The 14,975-nt window shown below is 37.2% G+C and overlaps 1 protein-coding gene across 7 annotated transcripts in view; it reads right to left on the bottom strand.

The window, feature by feature from the left end:
- LOC105477932 (striatin 3) overlaps nt 1–14,975 on the bottom strand; it is a 141,819-nt gene that overhangs the window by 9,232 nt on the left and 117,612 nt on the right. For all 7 annotated transcript variants that reach the window (XM_011734799.2, XM_071100369.1, XM_011734801.2 and 4 more), the window contains 4 exons: nt 11,399–11,566; nt 9,383–9,523; nt 6,516–6,623; nt 18–104 (listed from right to left, as the gene is read on the bottom strand). In XM_011734799.2, the coding sequence (XP_011733101.1) occupies nt 18–104; nt 6,516–6,623; nt 9,383–9,523; nt 11,399–11,566 (504 nt within the window). The remainder of the gene's footprint in view (nt 1–17; nt 105–6,515; nt 6,624–9,382; nt 9,524–11,398; nt 11,567–14,975) is intronic.

The raw sequence follows: 14,975 nt of genomic DNA, 5'->3' as shown, positions 1-14,975 counted from the left end.
AGGACTTTAAGACTTACTTCCAGACATCAAATAGATTCCATTAGGATCTACTGCTAGACTTGTAACAGCATCCAAGTGAGCTACCATAGAATGGATCATTTTACCTAAACAAAACATAACAGAACAGATTAAGTTTTCACAAATACTAATGAGAGAACAGAAACTACAATATAGCATCGACATAAAACAATCATTATAGCAACTTTTTTATTGTGGTAAAATATACACAACATAAAATTTACCACTATAAACATTTGAGTACACAATCCAGTGTCTTTTAGAACATTCACAGGGTTATGCAACCATCACCATTCTCTAGAGTTCAGAACATTTTCATCACTGGTAAAGGAAACCCCATATGCAATTAAGCAATCACTCCTCTTTGTCCCTCCAACCCCTGACCACTAATCAACTCTTTCTGTAGACTGGCCTATTCTGGATGCTTCGTATAAGTGAACTCATACAATATGTGGCTTTTTGTGTCTGGCTTCTTTCACTTAACATAACGTTTTAAGAGTACATCCACCACTACAGTAATGTTTTCAAGACAATTTTAATTCGAATGCAGAAATTTCTCTGATAATTACTCCTAAAAAAGACATCTGTGTAACATGTATCTGACAATATCTGATAGACACTGTAAAGCAATGACAATGGATTGCATCAAAGGCTTAAGATCATGTAAATTGGAATTAAATAAGCCAAGTGTGGTGAGGTGTGCCTGTAGTCCCAAGCTACTCAGGAGGCTGAGGCTGGGGAATCACCTCATCCTAGGAGTTCAAGGCTGCAGTGCACTATGATTGTGCCTGTGAGTTGCCACTGTACTCTAGTTAGCCTGGGCAACAAAGAGAAATGTCAAGAAAGGAAAGGAAAATGGGAAGGAAAGAGAAAAGAGAAGAAAGAAAAGAAGGGAAGGGGAGGGGAGGGAAGGAGAGTGGAGGGGAGAAGGAAGGAAAAGTGTCAGTGAAAGACCTTAAGACTATATTATATACTGGGCTAACAAAAACTAAATCACCAAAAAATATATTTCTACCTAAACATTCCATTATCAAGTTCAGTTCACTTATCCTTTGAAATAAAATCATTTTACATACTCTAAAAAAGAAAGGAGGTAAACAAATAACTCTAGATTTCCCCAGACATTAACAAAAACGCTGCTCTGGAAAATGTGACTTAATTAGTATCTTCAGTGAAGATTTGGCAAGCAAATGGAATTCAATAGAAAGTAGAATTTAAAAGACAAGTTGTGAATACAAAGTTGTATTGCACAAATACTTTGGGGCAAGGGCATCCTGCAATGGCAATACATGCTTTGGATGGATAGAAAGCATTATAAACTGATTCACTAGGCAGGCAATAAAATAGAAATACTGATACTTTTATAAGTTACTCCCCTTTCACTCAGCAATGAGTCTTTATTACTCAAATGCCTGGGATGTCCCTAATGAAAGATAGAGGCTTTTTCTAAAATTCTAGTTATAATCATTAACCATGCCTCTGGTCCCAATGATGATACTCTACACTAAGATATGAAAGAGGTCTAGTTTTATTATTTGTAATGGGGCTATAGCTGTTGACCTGAATACAAAACCACAACATAATAAAATGTGCAAAAATACACTCCAAAAAACCTATAAAAAGTAATAGGCAGGGGCTCATGCCTATAATCATCCTAGCACTTTGGGAGGCTGAAGCAGGCGGATCAACTGAGGGCAGGAGTTCAAGACCAGCCTGGCCAACATGGTGAAATCTTGCCTCTACTAAAAATACAAAAATTAGCAGGTGCGGTGGTGAGCACCTGTAATCCCAGCTACTAGTGAGGCTGAGACAAGAGAATCCCTTGAACCCAGAAGGCGGAGGCTGCAGTGAGCTGAGATTGTGCCACTGCACTCCAGCCTGAGTGACAGAGTGAGGCTCTGTCTCAAAAAAGAAAAAATGTCCTGTCACTTTCCAGAACTATTAAACACTTATCAGATTAAGACAAAATTTTTTAAAAAGTCAAAAATTTAAGACCAAATTAAAGTCTCTCATTTCAAGCCACAACTATCTCTCATTAATACTAAGAGTAATAAACAAAACAGTCTTAGAAATTCTACTCTGCTAGCCCAAAGAACAGAAAAGTCTTCAACAAACTATCGTCAATTGTTTAGTTCAACACAATTCATCTTCCAGTTCTAGAATCCACTCCTCTCAAAATTCCTATAAAAGACCACAGCGTATAAAATGGATGGCCTCCATGACAATACTTTCAAAATATTAGGGGTTAAATACCAAGTATCATTAGCTTTCCTTACGTTAAATCTGTGATGGTAAGTTTTAGTTTTAAAATTTATTTTATTTGTATTCTTGAGACAGGGTCTTGCTCTGTCACTCAGGCCAGAGTACAGTGGCACCATCATGGCTCACTGCAACCTTACTCCTGGGCTCAAGCAACCCTCCACGTAACTGGAACTACAGGCACATGCCACCATGCCTGGCTAATTTTTAAAATTTTTGTAAAGACAGAATCTTGTATTGTTGCCTAGGCTGGTCTCAAACCCTTGGTGTCAAGCGATTCTCCTGCCTCAGTCTCTCAAAGTGCTGGGATTACAGGCATGAGCCATCACACCTAGCCTTGATGGTGTTTTAATTCACAGATCTAGTTCAAGCTTCTCTCTTGAGAATGATCCTCTATCTCCTAAGTTTAACATCTCTAAACCAAAAGACTTTTTTCCAATACGAGAGCTATACATTTCTTTAAGGATGCTATAATTTTCTAAGTTTAACTCCAGCTCTCCAACATGTGCACTAAACTAACCCTCACCCTGATTATCTTAAGTCAATTGAGAGTTAACCCTTCTTGTCCACAGTCACAAAAATCACTTCAAAATGTAAGTAATCCCTTCAGATGGACCATGAATAGAGACTTCAATGCTGGACCAAGTTGTATGTTGGGCTTCCACTGGTGACCACATAAATCACAAAAGCTTCTGACCCCTTCCAGTAACTAGGACCTCTCCTTCACTAACATACACCTGCAGCTTCTCACATCTCACCAATTTCATTTTGGCCTCATGCTTCTGCTAATAGTCTACCAATACTAATCCTAATTTTTTCCTCCTATGACTAAAGAAATAAAGGCTGGACACATGCTACTGCACATGCCCATTCTCCCCTCCCTGGCACCTTAAGCCCTTTCACTGGCTAATATTGTGGGCCTCTATTAAATGGAGAGAAAATAAAGATGTCAAATGTGAACTACAGAAACAAACTCTTGTGAGTTTAAATACTGTACAAGTCACTTAACTTCTTTAAGCCTTTCAACCTCATGTGTAAAATGGGCATAATAATAGTACTATATCTACCTTATAGAGTTATTATATTATTAGAAGAACAAATGAGTTAACATATGTAAATAAAATAGAACAATGTCTCACACAGAATAGACAATATACCACTAGTCTGTAGCTGCAAGAGGACAGGACATTTAATTCTGTTCACCAAGCTTCAAGAACTGTGCCAAGAATATGGCAGATAGTCTAGCCATTTTGCTAAATGAATGACTCCACAACTGATATAAGATCTTCCTCCCACTCCTCCACATCCCTCACTCATACTATAGGTTCTTCCAGAATCACTCACTACCTAAGTCTTTCAGACACAGCATAGGAAACTTGAATTTGTACCTCTACCAAAATTTTGGTAGAAACCATGAGCCCTGAAAATCTCTCTGAAATAAATAGTAGAAATTGAAAACTCTAAATCCTTTAAAGTCAAGAATCTATCATATAGTGCAAAATGTGACTTGATTAATTTTTCTAAACCAATTTTGCCAAGCCCCTGCTGTTCAAATATTTTTAGTAGTTCCCACATATACAGCATAGACAAAAATTCAATATTCTTAACCTGGTTCTAAAAGTCCTCCTCAAAAGATTCTATTTTCCTTCCTCAAACTTTGTCTTTGGTTTTGTCTATAAGAAACTTCTGTTCCTTAGAAAGTTTCTACCACCACGCCTCTGCTCAAAATATCGCCATACCTGTAACTTCCTACTACCACTTCCTTCACTTAAAAACAACCCAAAAACACCTTTCCATTCCTAAGGCAAAGCTTCATTTTGCACACACCCTCCCGCACCCCCTCTTATTTCCTCTAGACAAGCCCAGAGAAATCAGGAACCACATCTTATACATGATAGTATCCAGTGCAGTATAGAACACAAAATGCTGAGAAAATTTTCATTAAAATGGTTTACTCATTTAAATATTTATTGAGCCTATTCACAGCATAAAGTTCTATCATGTTTCAGACATAAAAGCTCAATAAATTTACTACTCATTTTATAACATAATACTCTATTAAAAACAACTTAGCTAACCGGAAGTAGCAGTTATGGGGACAATCTAGTTTACCACAATTAAATGAATTTTTAAAGAAGTTCTTTGAAAACACCATATCCAGGCCGGGCACAGTGGCTCACGCCTATAATCCCAGCACTTTGGGAGGCCAACGTGGGTGGATCACCTGAGGTCAGGAGTTCGAGACCAGCCTGGCCAACATGATAAAAGCCCGTCTCTACTAAAAATATAAAAAATTAGACGGGCGTGGAATGAGATGCCTAGAATCCCAGCTACCTCGGGAGGTTGAGGCAGGAGAATCGCTTGAACCCAGCAGGCGGAGGTTGCAGTGAGCCGTCATTGTGCCACTGCACTCCAACCTGGGCAACAAGAATGAAACTCCGTCTCAAAAAAAAACCACCACATCTGAAGACAACTCATAGTTTCATATAACTCAAAAGGGCATGTGTGTGTGTGTGTGTGTGAGAGAGAGAGACAGAGACAGAGAGAAATAGAAAGATGGGAGGGGAGGGGAGAGAGAGAGAGAGAGAAAGGTGATAGAGAGGAGGTCAACTGAGAAATACTTTTTTCTACTATGGTTGGGCACAGTGGCTTACGCCTGTAATCCCAGAACTTTGGGAGGCTGAGGCGGGCAGATCACTTGAGCTCAAGAGTTCAAGACCAGCCTGGCTGACTTGGTGAAACCCCATGTCTACTAAAAATACAAAAATTAGCCGGACATGGTGGCACACACCTGTAGTCCCAGCTATGCGGGAGGCTGAGGCACCAGAATCAATTGAACCCCAAGAGGCGGAGGTTGCAGTGAGCTGAGATGGTGCCACTGCCCTACAGCTCTGGGCAACAAAGCAAGACTGGCTCCAAAAAAAAAAAAAAGAAATGAAAAGAAAAGGATTTTTTTTTTCCTATTATTTGGAACCTACTGCTTCAATTATCTTCATACTACAGGCAAGGTACTAGTTAACAGAAAGAGTAAATAGGTAGAATTTGGAAACAATTTGAAAGACTATACACTGCTTATTTGATATTGAGTAAACTTTTACTGACCACTTTCTTGATTTCTGCTAATAAAACAGCTCTACAGATTCTCACCTTTTGCTTTTAATATAACTACTAAAATTCCTGAACTTTCCCATATAACTGTAAATCTTCAATAATTAATAAAAAGGAATCTTTTTAGAAACACAAAGGAAATTAACCTCTCTGCTCTTGCAGCAGAGAAAAACATTATTGGTTTCATAAAAATAGTTCAAAGGATTGATTTGATAAAGTGTTAAATTGAGAACACGGGCCAGAAGCAGTGGCTTATGCCTGTAATCCCAGCATTTCAGGAGGCTGAGATGGGAGAACTGCTTGAGCTCAGGAGTTCAAGACCAGCCTGGGCAACACAGTGAGATCCTGTCACTATTAAAAAAAAAAAAATACTTTAAATAATTTTTTTAAAGAGAACATCCACTTGAATCTTACGTCCTGTGCACAACCTATAAATATTCATTTTGTCTGCAATTTGTTAAAAAGAATCTGTCCATGAAAGCGTTGTTTGAACAAAAGGGTTTCATCCTTAAGACTATGGACTAAAACATATTGCCATTTTCTATATAATCTTCAAAGAGAAACCTGTAATTCTGGGTCACTGTCTTACTTGATAATTTGTTACCCTGTAACAATGTTGCAATTACCATTTATGTTTCTTATTTAGAAGTCCTTCAGTACCCTGACTGTTCTAGTCTCTCCTCAAGTAGACTTTCTAGCTGTCAGACCTTTCCTGAGAGAGAGCAAGCAATATATTATGTACTATTCTAGGTAATGACTAGATAATGGGCAACAAGAGCGAAACTGCCGCAAAAAAAAAAAAAAAAAAAAAATACTGGAAATGCCAAACACCAGAAAGAGACCTCTTCCATCATACTTATTCATAACAGAATATGAGGAAAAAATTTCAAATGGAAGGATCTACATTTAACTAACATGACTTGAAGAAATCATAATAGCTAGGCAAGGTATTATGGCTAGTTAAGGATAAAACAACATAAATGTGCAACATTAAGAAAAGCAAAAATCTGAGTTAAAATGGTTTCATTTGGCAATTTCATATCTGAAACTCACTATACCTTATATAAAATAGCATTATCGATCATCTCAAATTTACAGTATAACTAATATGAAAAGAAGACTTTGCTTACCCGTTTTATTGTCAAAAAATTTGATGTGTCTATCTTCATGAGCAGTTATTGTAACAGGAAGTGTGGGATGACTTACTACTCTGTTGATATGATTATTAGATTGTAAACCTGAAAAATAAAGGAAGACAATACGTTAAAATTCAAACCTTTAATAAGAAGTTGGATAATGGCCTTTTTAATCATGTTAAAATATAAAAATCATTAAAAACTAAACCTTTTGCATAAAACAAAAAATCTGACAACGAAATAAGGACTCCAGAGAGATTTTTTAAAAAATAAACATTTATGTTATTATGTCCTATAATATAGACTGTACTAGGCTCAAATTTAGAAAAAATGAGAAGTGTTTTTAATGCAGCCCTTTATTATAGGTAGTTTAGAATTTTTAAAAGATCCACAATTATTACTTCTAATAAACAGTCCATATAAGAATTATAAGCATTTAAAGAAGGAAACATTCATAATTGCTAGTTAGATGTTTGTAAGGAACAACCCCCATCCTACCTACAAAAAAAACAAAAAAACAGAAAACTGGAATTAATGCTCTTTAAAGATGAGACTTTTTTCTTTTCCAGTAAGCTCTTACTAACTTTTTATTAAAGATGAGGGAGAACAGAGAAATATCAAAACGAATAAATGGGCGAAAAATCCTCAATATTAATAGACTTTAGATCATTCATTCTGCATGCGTACCATGACTCATATATTACACCTAAACACAGAAAAAAATATGTATATATAGCTATCTATGTAGGGTAATTTTAAAAAAAGGTTTGAGGAGATACTGGGAAAGAGAAGATAATTTTGGTTTAAGACCTGACCATGGCACCATGTAAATATTTTACGTAATTATAAAGCAATTTTTTTTTTAAGAGACAAGGTCTCACTCTGTCGCCTAGGCTGGAGTGCAATGGTGCAATCATAGCTCACTGTAACCTTGAACTCCCGAGCTCAAGTGCTTCTGCTTCAGTCTCCAAAGCTAGGACGTCAGGCACACATCACCATGCCCACCTAATTTTTTAAGCTTTTGGTAGAGATGGGGCCTTACTATGTTACCCATGCTGGTCTCTACTCCTAGCCTCAAGCTATCTTCCTGCCTTGGCCTCCCAAAGTGGTGGGATTACAGGCATGAGCCAATGCGCGCCCAACCAACAGTTGTTTTTCTAAAAGAAATTAATGAAAATCAAAAGTAAAATTAAACAAATGAACTTAAGTATATCCAACTGGTGGTATAACTACAAAGGAAGGAACTATTCCAAGTGACTTTAAAGCACAGAAATCAGATTGTATATTACTAGTGGAATATACGCTAATTACAAAGTTTTATTATCAATATTCAATCTTTTCATGGCAATGGTATTATTACTGAGACAATTCTGTGTATACTGTGGGTGGGGTAAATAAAATAAGAAACAATTTTGTTGAGAACCAAAATAAATCTGAATTTGAAGAGGAAGTATTTTACTGTTTAAAAAATGCTTATTTCTTAGCTCTGTACATTGAAAAAGTCTAACACAATGAACAACCCAGGAGCCATGAAGACCACGAGGATCAACTCAGCAGCCTAGCACCCCAACTGTAGTCTCTAAATGCCATTTCCCACTAAAAGAAACCACAACTCCTTAAATAAATAGCTGATTTCAGATCTAGGGCACAAAATGAACAAGATGAACCTAGCACATCTTGTCGTATGTCATATCAGGAAGCTATCAACAACTACCAAGGTCATGGCAAAAGGACTCAGGAGCCAACCTCAGCCCTGCTGAGTAAGCCCCACTGGCCAAAATGAAAGGATCTGAACAGCAATAAATAAAGATAATACCTGTAATGGATTGAAACACATCAAATACATTATATCCATGAGAGAGTACGATGATACCAAAAACACTACCCAAGACAAACTGGTCACCTTTAGAGGGTGCTAGCAAACCAACTCATTATTTTGAAAACTGGTAAATAAAGGGGAAAACCAAAACCCAATAATTTATCTTGCCTTTCCTTAATACACACTAACTCCAAGGTAACCAGATTATTGATAAGGAGATGTTCTTTTTTATAGGAATAATCTAGCTAATAAATGGAGAGGGAATGATAAAATTAGAAAATCATTTTTCAATAGAAAATTAATGAACCCAAGCAATAATCCGACTTAAAACATCACAAAAATATAAACAACCAGAAAATACTTACCTCTGATAAAAGCTTACAAATTACTTGTGAAGTAAAGTCGCCAAAAACATGTAAAAATTTTTAAAAGAAAAAAACAGTGAACCTGATTTTGAGTAAGTCTTTAGATCTATAATCAGTTCACAGGAGAATTGTGAATAGAAATAGAGAAGCACGTTAAATAATACAGGTATACAACTAGCAAAATTCAGACTGTAGGAAACTTCACAAGACAAAGTAGCCAATTTCTTCAATTAAAAAAACAGGAACATAAAAGAGATGAAGGGGAATCTATGGATGAAGAGAGACCTGAGAGACCTATCAACCAATTGCAATACATAAATCTTATGCGATCCTTATCTATATAAACTGTAAAACACATACCACATACCACATGTGCAATACTGGGCATTTATAGACAGGTATTAAAACTGAATGATGAGTACATTAGGTTCATTATCTTATTTTCCCTACTTTCACCTTTATATTGCTCTAGTCATTCCTTTTCCCATACGTCCACCCAAACTTTTAAGCAAAATTTGAAGAAATAGCAGAAATAATATGAATAAGTATAACTGTAACATTATGAAACTATTTTGCCATCCTAAATTCAAATAGTAAAAACATTAAAATTAGCTAAAAGATCATCCTCTGTGTAATACCCCTTTTTAAGGTTTCAAAGAAACTCCATGAAAACTTACCAGAATCTACCTGTGATGAAAGTATCACCAATGACTGTGATGTTTCTAAATCATAAATTACGGCACTACCAGTGTTGAAAGAGGTTACCATATGAGCTGGATCACAGCCTATAAAGTCAACTGATGTAGGTATTCCATGCTCTGAAATGAGCCCAAAGACAGACAATGCAAACAAAGTAAAATTCTATGAAATCTCTACTTTTCTAATCAGAAAAAGGAATTCAAATAATCTTGAAATACTGTTAATAATGAAAAGGAATACAACTGCGTCAGGATGGTAAGAAATATCTTTTCCTCAATTATTTAAAAAATTTATAGCATTCTATTTAATATTATAAGAAAAATATAACTACAGAGCTCATAAAGAGTAAATACATGTAAAAGTTATTTCTTCTATTACACATTTTCTTCTAAGGGATTAAATAAAATCCTAGTCTTTTCGCCAACTTGCCAATAATACTTCTTACTGTAAAATGACAAATTAGCATTCTCATATAACTGTTTTGGCAGACTGGTTCACCTGTCAGAGATCTGTAGGCCTTATAAAGGAGATAATACAAGTCAAATTTTTGGACTCATGAAAATGGCCTGGACTCTGGAATCAGCTGATGCAGTACTTCACCCTAAAATGGCCTGAGCAGCAATTTCTCTCTTTAACATACTAAATTAAACTAGCCAGATCAATGCACAGTTAGACGAAATATGGAGCCAAGCTATTAACTATCTAGATGAAGCCAGAAACAAATATCTAAATGAATTCTTACCTCTAAAGCTTGGATAAATGAAAATTAGTACCACTAAGGTGTCCTAAGAGACACAAAATTATACATTTACTACTCACCTAAAATGTTTTAAAATAATGTGTATTTTTACATACAAATAAAAGGTCTAATTAAAAAAATTAAAAGCGGGGCACGGTGGCTCACGCCTGTAATCCCAGCACTCTGGGAGGCTGAGGCGGGCAGATCACAAGGTCAGGAGATAGAGACCATCCTGGCTAACATGGTGAAACCCCGTCTCTACCAAAAATACAAAAAAAATTAGCCAGGCATGGGGGCAGGCGACTGTGGTCCCAGCTACTCGGGAGGCTGAGGCAGGAGAATGGCGTGAACCTGGGAGGCGGAGCTTGCAGTGAGCTGAGATCGCGCCGCTGCACTCTAGCCTGGGCGACAGGGCGAGACTCCATCTCAAAAAAAAAAAAAAAAAAGGCCAGGCGCGGTGGCTCAAGCCTGTAATCCCAGCACTTTGGGAGGCCGAGGCGGGTGGATCACGAGGTCAGGAGATCAAGACTATCCTGGCTAACACGGTGAAACCCCGTCTCTACTAAAAATACAAAAAAATTAGCCGGGCGTGGTAGCGGGCGCCTGTAGTCCCAGCTACTTGGGAGCGGAGCTTGCAGTGAGCCGAGATCGCGCCACTGCACTCCAGCCTGGGAGACACAGCGAGACTCCGTCTCAAAAAAAAAAAAAAAAAAAAAATTAAAAATGACTTGGAAAATAAGATCAGTAAATGTCTTCAAAAGGTAAACTGGTTAAAGCCTTTTTAAATAGAAAATATTTAAAATCATGAAAATAACCTAATTTGTACTTTTCCAGTTAGGGGTTCAGTGATTATGGCTGGACTACTCAACTAGTGTGCTCAGGGTCATGGAACACATGGTTTATAGGTATGCTTGAGACTGTGATCCCTTCAGTCTTCGTGGGTAGTCATCTGGAACAGATGGTGTGCCTCCTGTTGTCCCTATGAGTATCCTCATTTGTCTATTCCACTATTACATACAAGTAGTTTTACATTTTTAAAAAATTGAACACAAAAAAGTTAAAAAAGAACTGCATTACGGGATATAGTTGCAAAGCACTTCAAAAAAAAATGAGTAAAAAGATTATCCTAACTTTTACAAAATTATTTCAATATATCTCTTTGGAGCAGTAAAGAAATAAATCAATTACTTTGTCCTTTATATATTCCAAATTTTTTAAAAAACTAACTTTTCTCACAGATGCAAAATTTACTTACTTTTATCTCCATTGTAAGTGCAAATACATGGCAATTTTTCTTGTGGATTCCATAACCTAACAGTGCCATCTGCTGAACAAGACAGTAATTGATTTTTTATGCCACTATAAGCAAGACCCCAAACTGCATCTGTATGACCAACTAAAGTGCCAGCTAGAACATTTGGCTCTGGAGAAAAAACAAACAAAAAATCAGGTAAAAGAAGTTTAAAACAAACTTTGATACATAAAGAAAACTTACTATAACTGAGTATAAAGAACACAACATAAATTTAGGCCACAAGAAGATAAACCAAAGTGTACATAGTGGCTATATGTAAGAGTAGAATTATGGCCTATTTTTATCCCCTCCTCCCATCAACATTTTTCTGTATTTTCACAATTTTCTATAAAGGAACATGTGCTTTTTTAAAAAAAACAGCTTTTTGGAGATACAGATATAATTTACATGCCATACAACTCACTCATTTAAAGTGTATAATTTAATGATTTTTGGTATGTTCACAGAGTTATAGAACCATCATGACAATCAATTTTAGGACACTTTCATCATTCATTAGTCACTTCCCCCAATTCCTCCTCCCCACCTTTCCACAAGTCTAGGCAACAACTAATGCTCTGTCTCTACGGATGTGTCCTATTATGAACAATTTCTATAAATGGAATCATACAATATGTGGTCTTTTGTGACTGGGTTCTTTCACTGAGTATGTTTTCTGCTTTTCTTTTTGAAATAGGGTCTTGCTCTGTCACCCAGGCTGGAGTACAGCAGCACGGTCACAGTTCACTGCAACCTTGACCTCCTGGTCATTGAACATGTTTTCAAGGTTTACCCATGTTGCAGCATGTATCAGTACTTCATTTATTTTTAGTGCCAAATAATACTCTGCTGTATGGATATACCATATTTTATTTATCTGTTCCTTAACTGACAGACATTTGACAGCTGATAACAATGAACATAATCTGTCTGATAATCCTGTTTTTCTAGTAAACTCCTCCCACTTTGCATGAATGCTTCTTATCATCTCCACAATTCTCACAGCTCCCAACCTCTCTTCCACATGACTGTGCCTCATACTTCACTGAGAAAATACAGCATTCAAATAATGCTGTATGTTTCTTATCCCCCATCTTCTTGCTGCCTAACATATAAATGATTAGTGTCTAAAGGTATCTTCTCCTAGCTTCCAGATACAAGCAAGGAATCTGTCCTCCATCCTATCAAGGGCTAGTACCAGATGTCACTAACTTGCTGTAATGTTTACTGCTTCTCTACTACACAAATTCTCCTCCTTGGGATCATTACCACAGTGAAAAAAAACTTGTTCCAGAATCTTGTCAACAAAAAATCTTCATTAATCCTACCCTACCACCCCTTCTACCCAGCAGTAGAAATATGCTTTTCACTTCCTGTTTACTCTTCAAATCACTCCAGTTTGGTTTCTGATACCATTACCACACCAAAACAATCTTTGCTAATGATGATCCCTATACTATCAAATTTAATACTTTGATGATACAAAACATTTTGTTGTTGTTCCCATTATATTGCTTTTCATCCATATAGTCTGACATGAAAGATTATCCAGAGGTCCCTTCATCCTTCAGTCTTAGCTCCAGCATCCAAACTCTATCTGGCCAAGATGTGGGTGACCTGCTGGTCACTTATAAAAGGGAAACTTTGTATCATATTATTAGAACTCTCAGTAACATTTGAAAGTACAGACTGCTTCTTTCTTCTCAAAATGGGTTTCTTCTTTAGTGTGCTTCCATGATTTCACACACTCTCCTGCACTTCCTTCTGTCTTTTGGGTCATACCTCCTCAGTTTCCTTTGTTGGCTCTCTTGCTCTAGCCACCCTCCCAGTGTCAGAGTTACGAGGACTTCAGTCCCCGGTTGTCTTCTCTTCTTATATTAAACAATACCCTCTCCCTGCATTGCCCATTCTTATAGCTTAATGTATCATCTGTATAGAGAAGACTGTCCATGTTTTTAACTTCAATCGAGATCTCTTTGGGCTCCTTAGTTGTGTATTACCTACTTGATACTGTCATCCTTTAACATGCCTAAAATCTGAACTCACCATCTTAAATCTCCTTACACCAGTTCTGCCTCTGTTTCAATAAATGCTCCCATCACCTGCTCAGTTACTCACATCAAACACTCAGGACTGGTAATGAAAATGTTCTGAAATTAGTGATGATGGCTGTACAACTTTGTGAACATAGTAAAAACTACTGAACTGTAGACTTTATTTTTAATTTTTTTTTAGAGATGGGGTCTTGTGGCTGTGCATAGTGGCTCATGCCCATCATCCCAACACTTTGGGAGGCTGAGGCAGGCGGATCACTTGAGCTCAGGAGTTTTAAGACCACCCCGGGCAACACGGCCACCATTTCTACAAAAAATACAAAAATTAGTGGAGTGTGGTAGCTCACACCTGTGGTCCCAGCTCCTCAGGAGGATGGCTTGGGCCTGGGAGGCGGAGGTTGCAGTAAGCCAAGATCAAGCCACTGCCCTCCAGCCTAGGAGACAGAGTGAGACCCTGTTTCCAAAAAAAAAAAAAAAAAAAGAGCGAGAGATAGGGTTTCACTCTCTTGCCCAGGCTGGAGTACACCGGAACCATCACAGCTCACTCCAGCCCTGACTTCCCACACTCAAGTGACCCTTCCCACACTCAAGTGACCCTCCCAAGTGTCTGGGACTATAGGCACGTGTCACCACATCTGGCTAATCTTTGAATTTTTGGTAGACATGAGGTCTCACTGTGTTGCCCAGGCTGGTCTTGAACTCCTGACCTCAAGTGATCCTCCCACCTCGGTCTCCCAAAGTGGTAGGATTACAGGAGTGGGCCATTGTGTCCAGTCTGAACTGTATACTTTAAAAGGGTGAATTTTCTGATATGTTAAATTACATCTCAATAAAGCAGTTAAACACATACAATCAAATTAAGCATCACTCACCCATCACTTTATCTACTCAACATAATTTATCAATAAATCCTGTCTATTCTACCATACTCCCTCAGTTTATCTTAAAACCACTTCTAACTGCTCTGCTACCACCACTCTAATCTTGGCAATGTCGTCTGTCACCTAGTTTACTAGACTACTATATGACAGCAGCCTCCTAACTGGTATTTCTCTTTCCACTCTTCTCACCCCCAATTTACTCTTCTCACAACAGACACAGTCACCTTTTTAAAACCTTACATTTATCAGATAACTTTCTGGCTTAAAACTCTTTACTGAAAGTTTCCTTTTATCCTTCAGATTTTGGCTTGAATCTCACTATTTTAGAAAGACCTTTCTTGACTAACTCTTCTAGAGAAGGTTCTGCCTGTTACTCCCTCTCACAGTACTCTATCTTCTTATCATTTATCACAATTTGTAACCACAGATCCCATCCCTTTGCTTATTTATGTCTCTACTTTCCATTAAACAATCTTATTTCTTGACATAGTGCTTACCACAATGCCTAGCTAATGTAGGCACAAAGTGGTGTTAAATAAAAAGAAAAAAGAGTTCATAAACATTTTGTTTTAATATAATTATTGATAATGCCCTTACAAATAT

Source organism: Macaca nemestrina, chromosome 7 (genome assembly GCF_043159975.1).
Source record: "Macaca nemestrina isolate mMacNem1 chromosome 7, mMacNem.hap1, whole genome shotgun sequence".
Lineage (NCBI taxonomy): Eukaryota > Metazoa > Chordata > Mammalia > Primates > Cercopithecidae > Macaca > Macaca nemestrina.
This window is presented reverse-complemented; position numbering and strand designations above follow the sequence as displayed.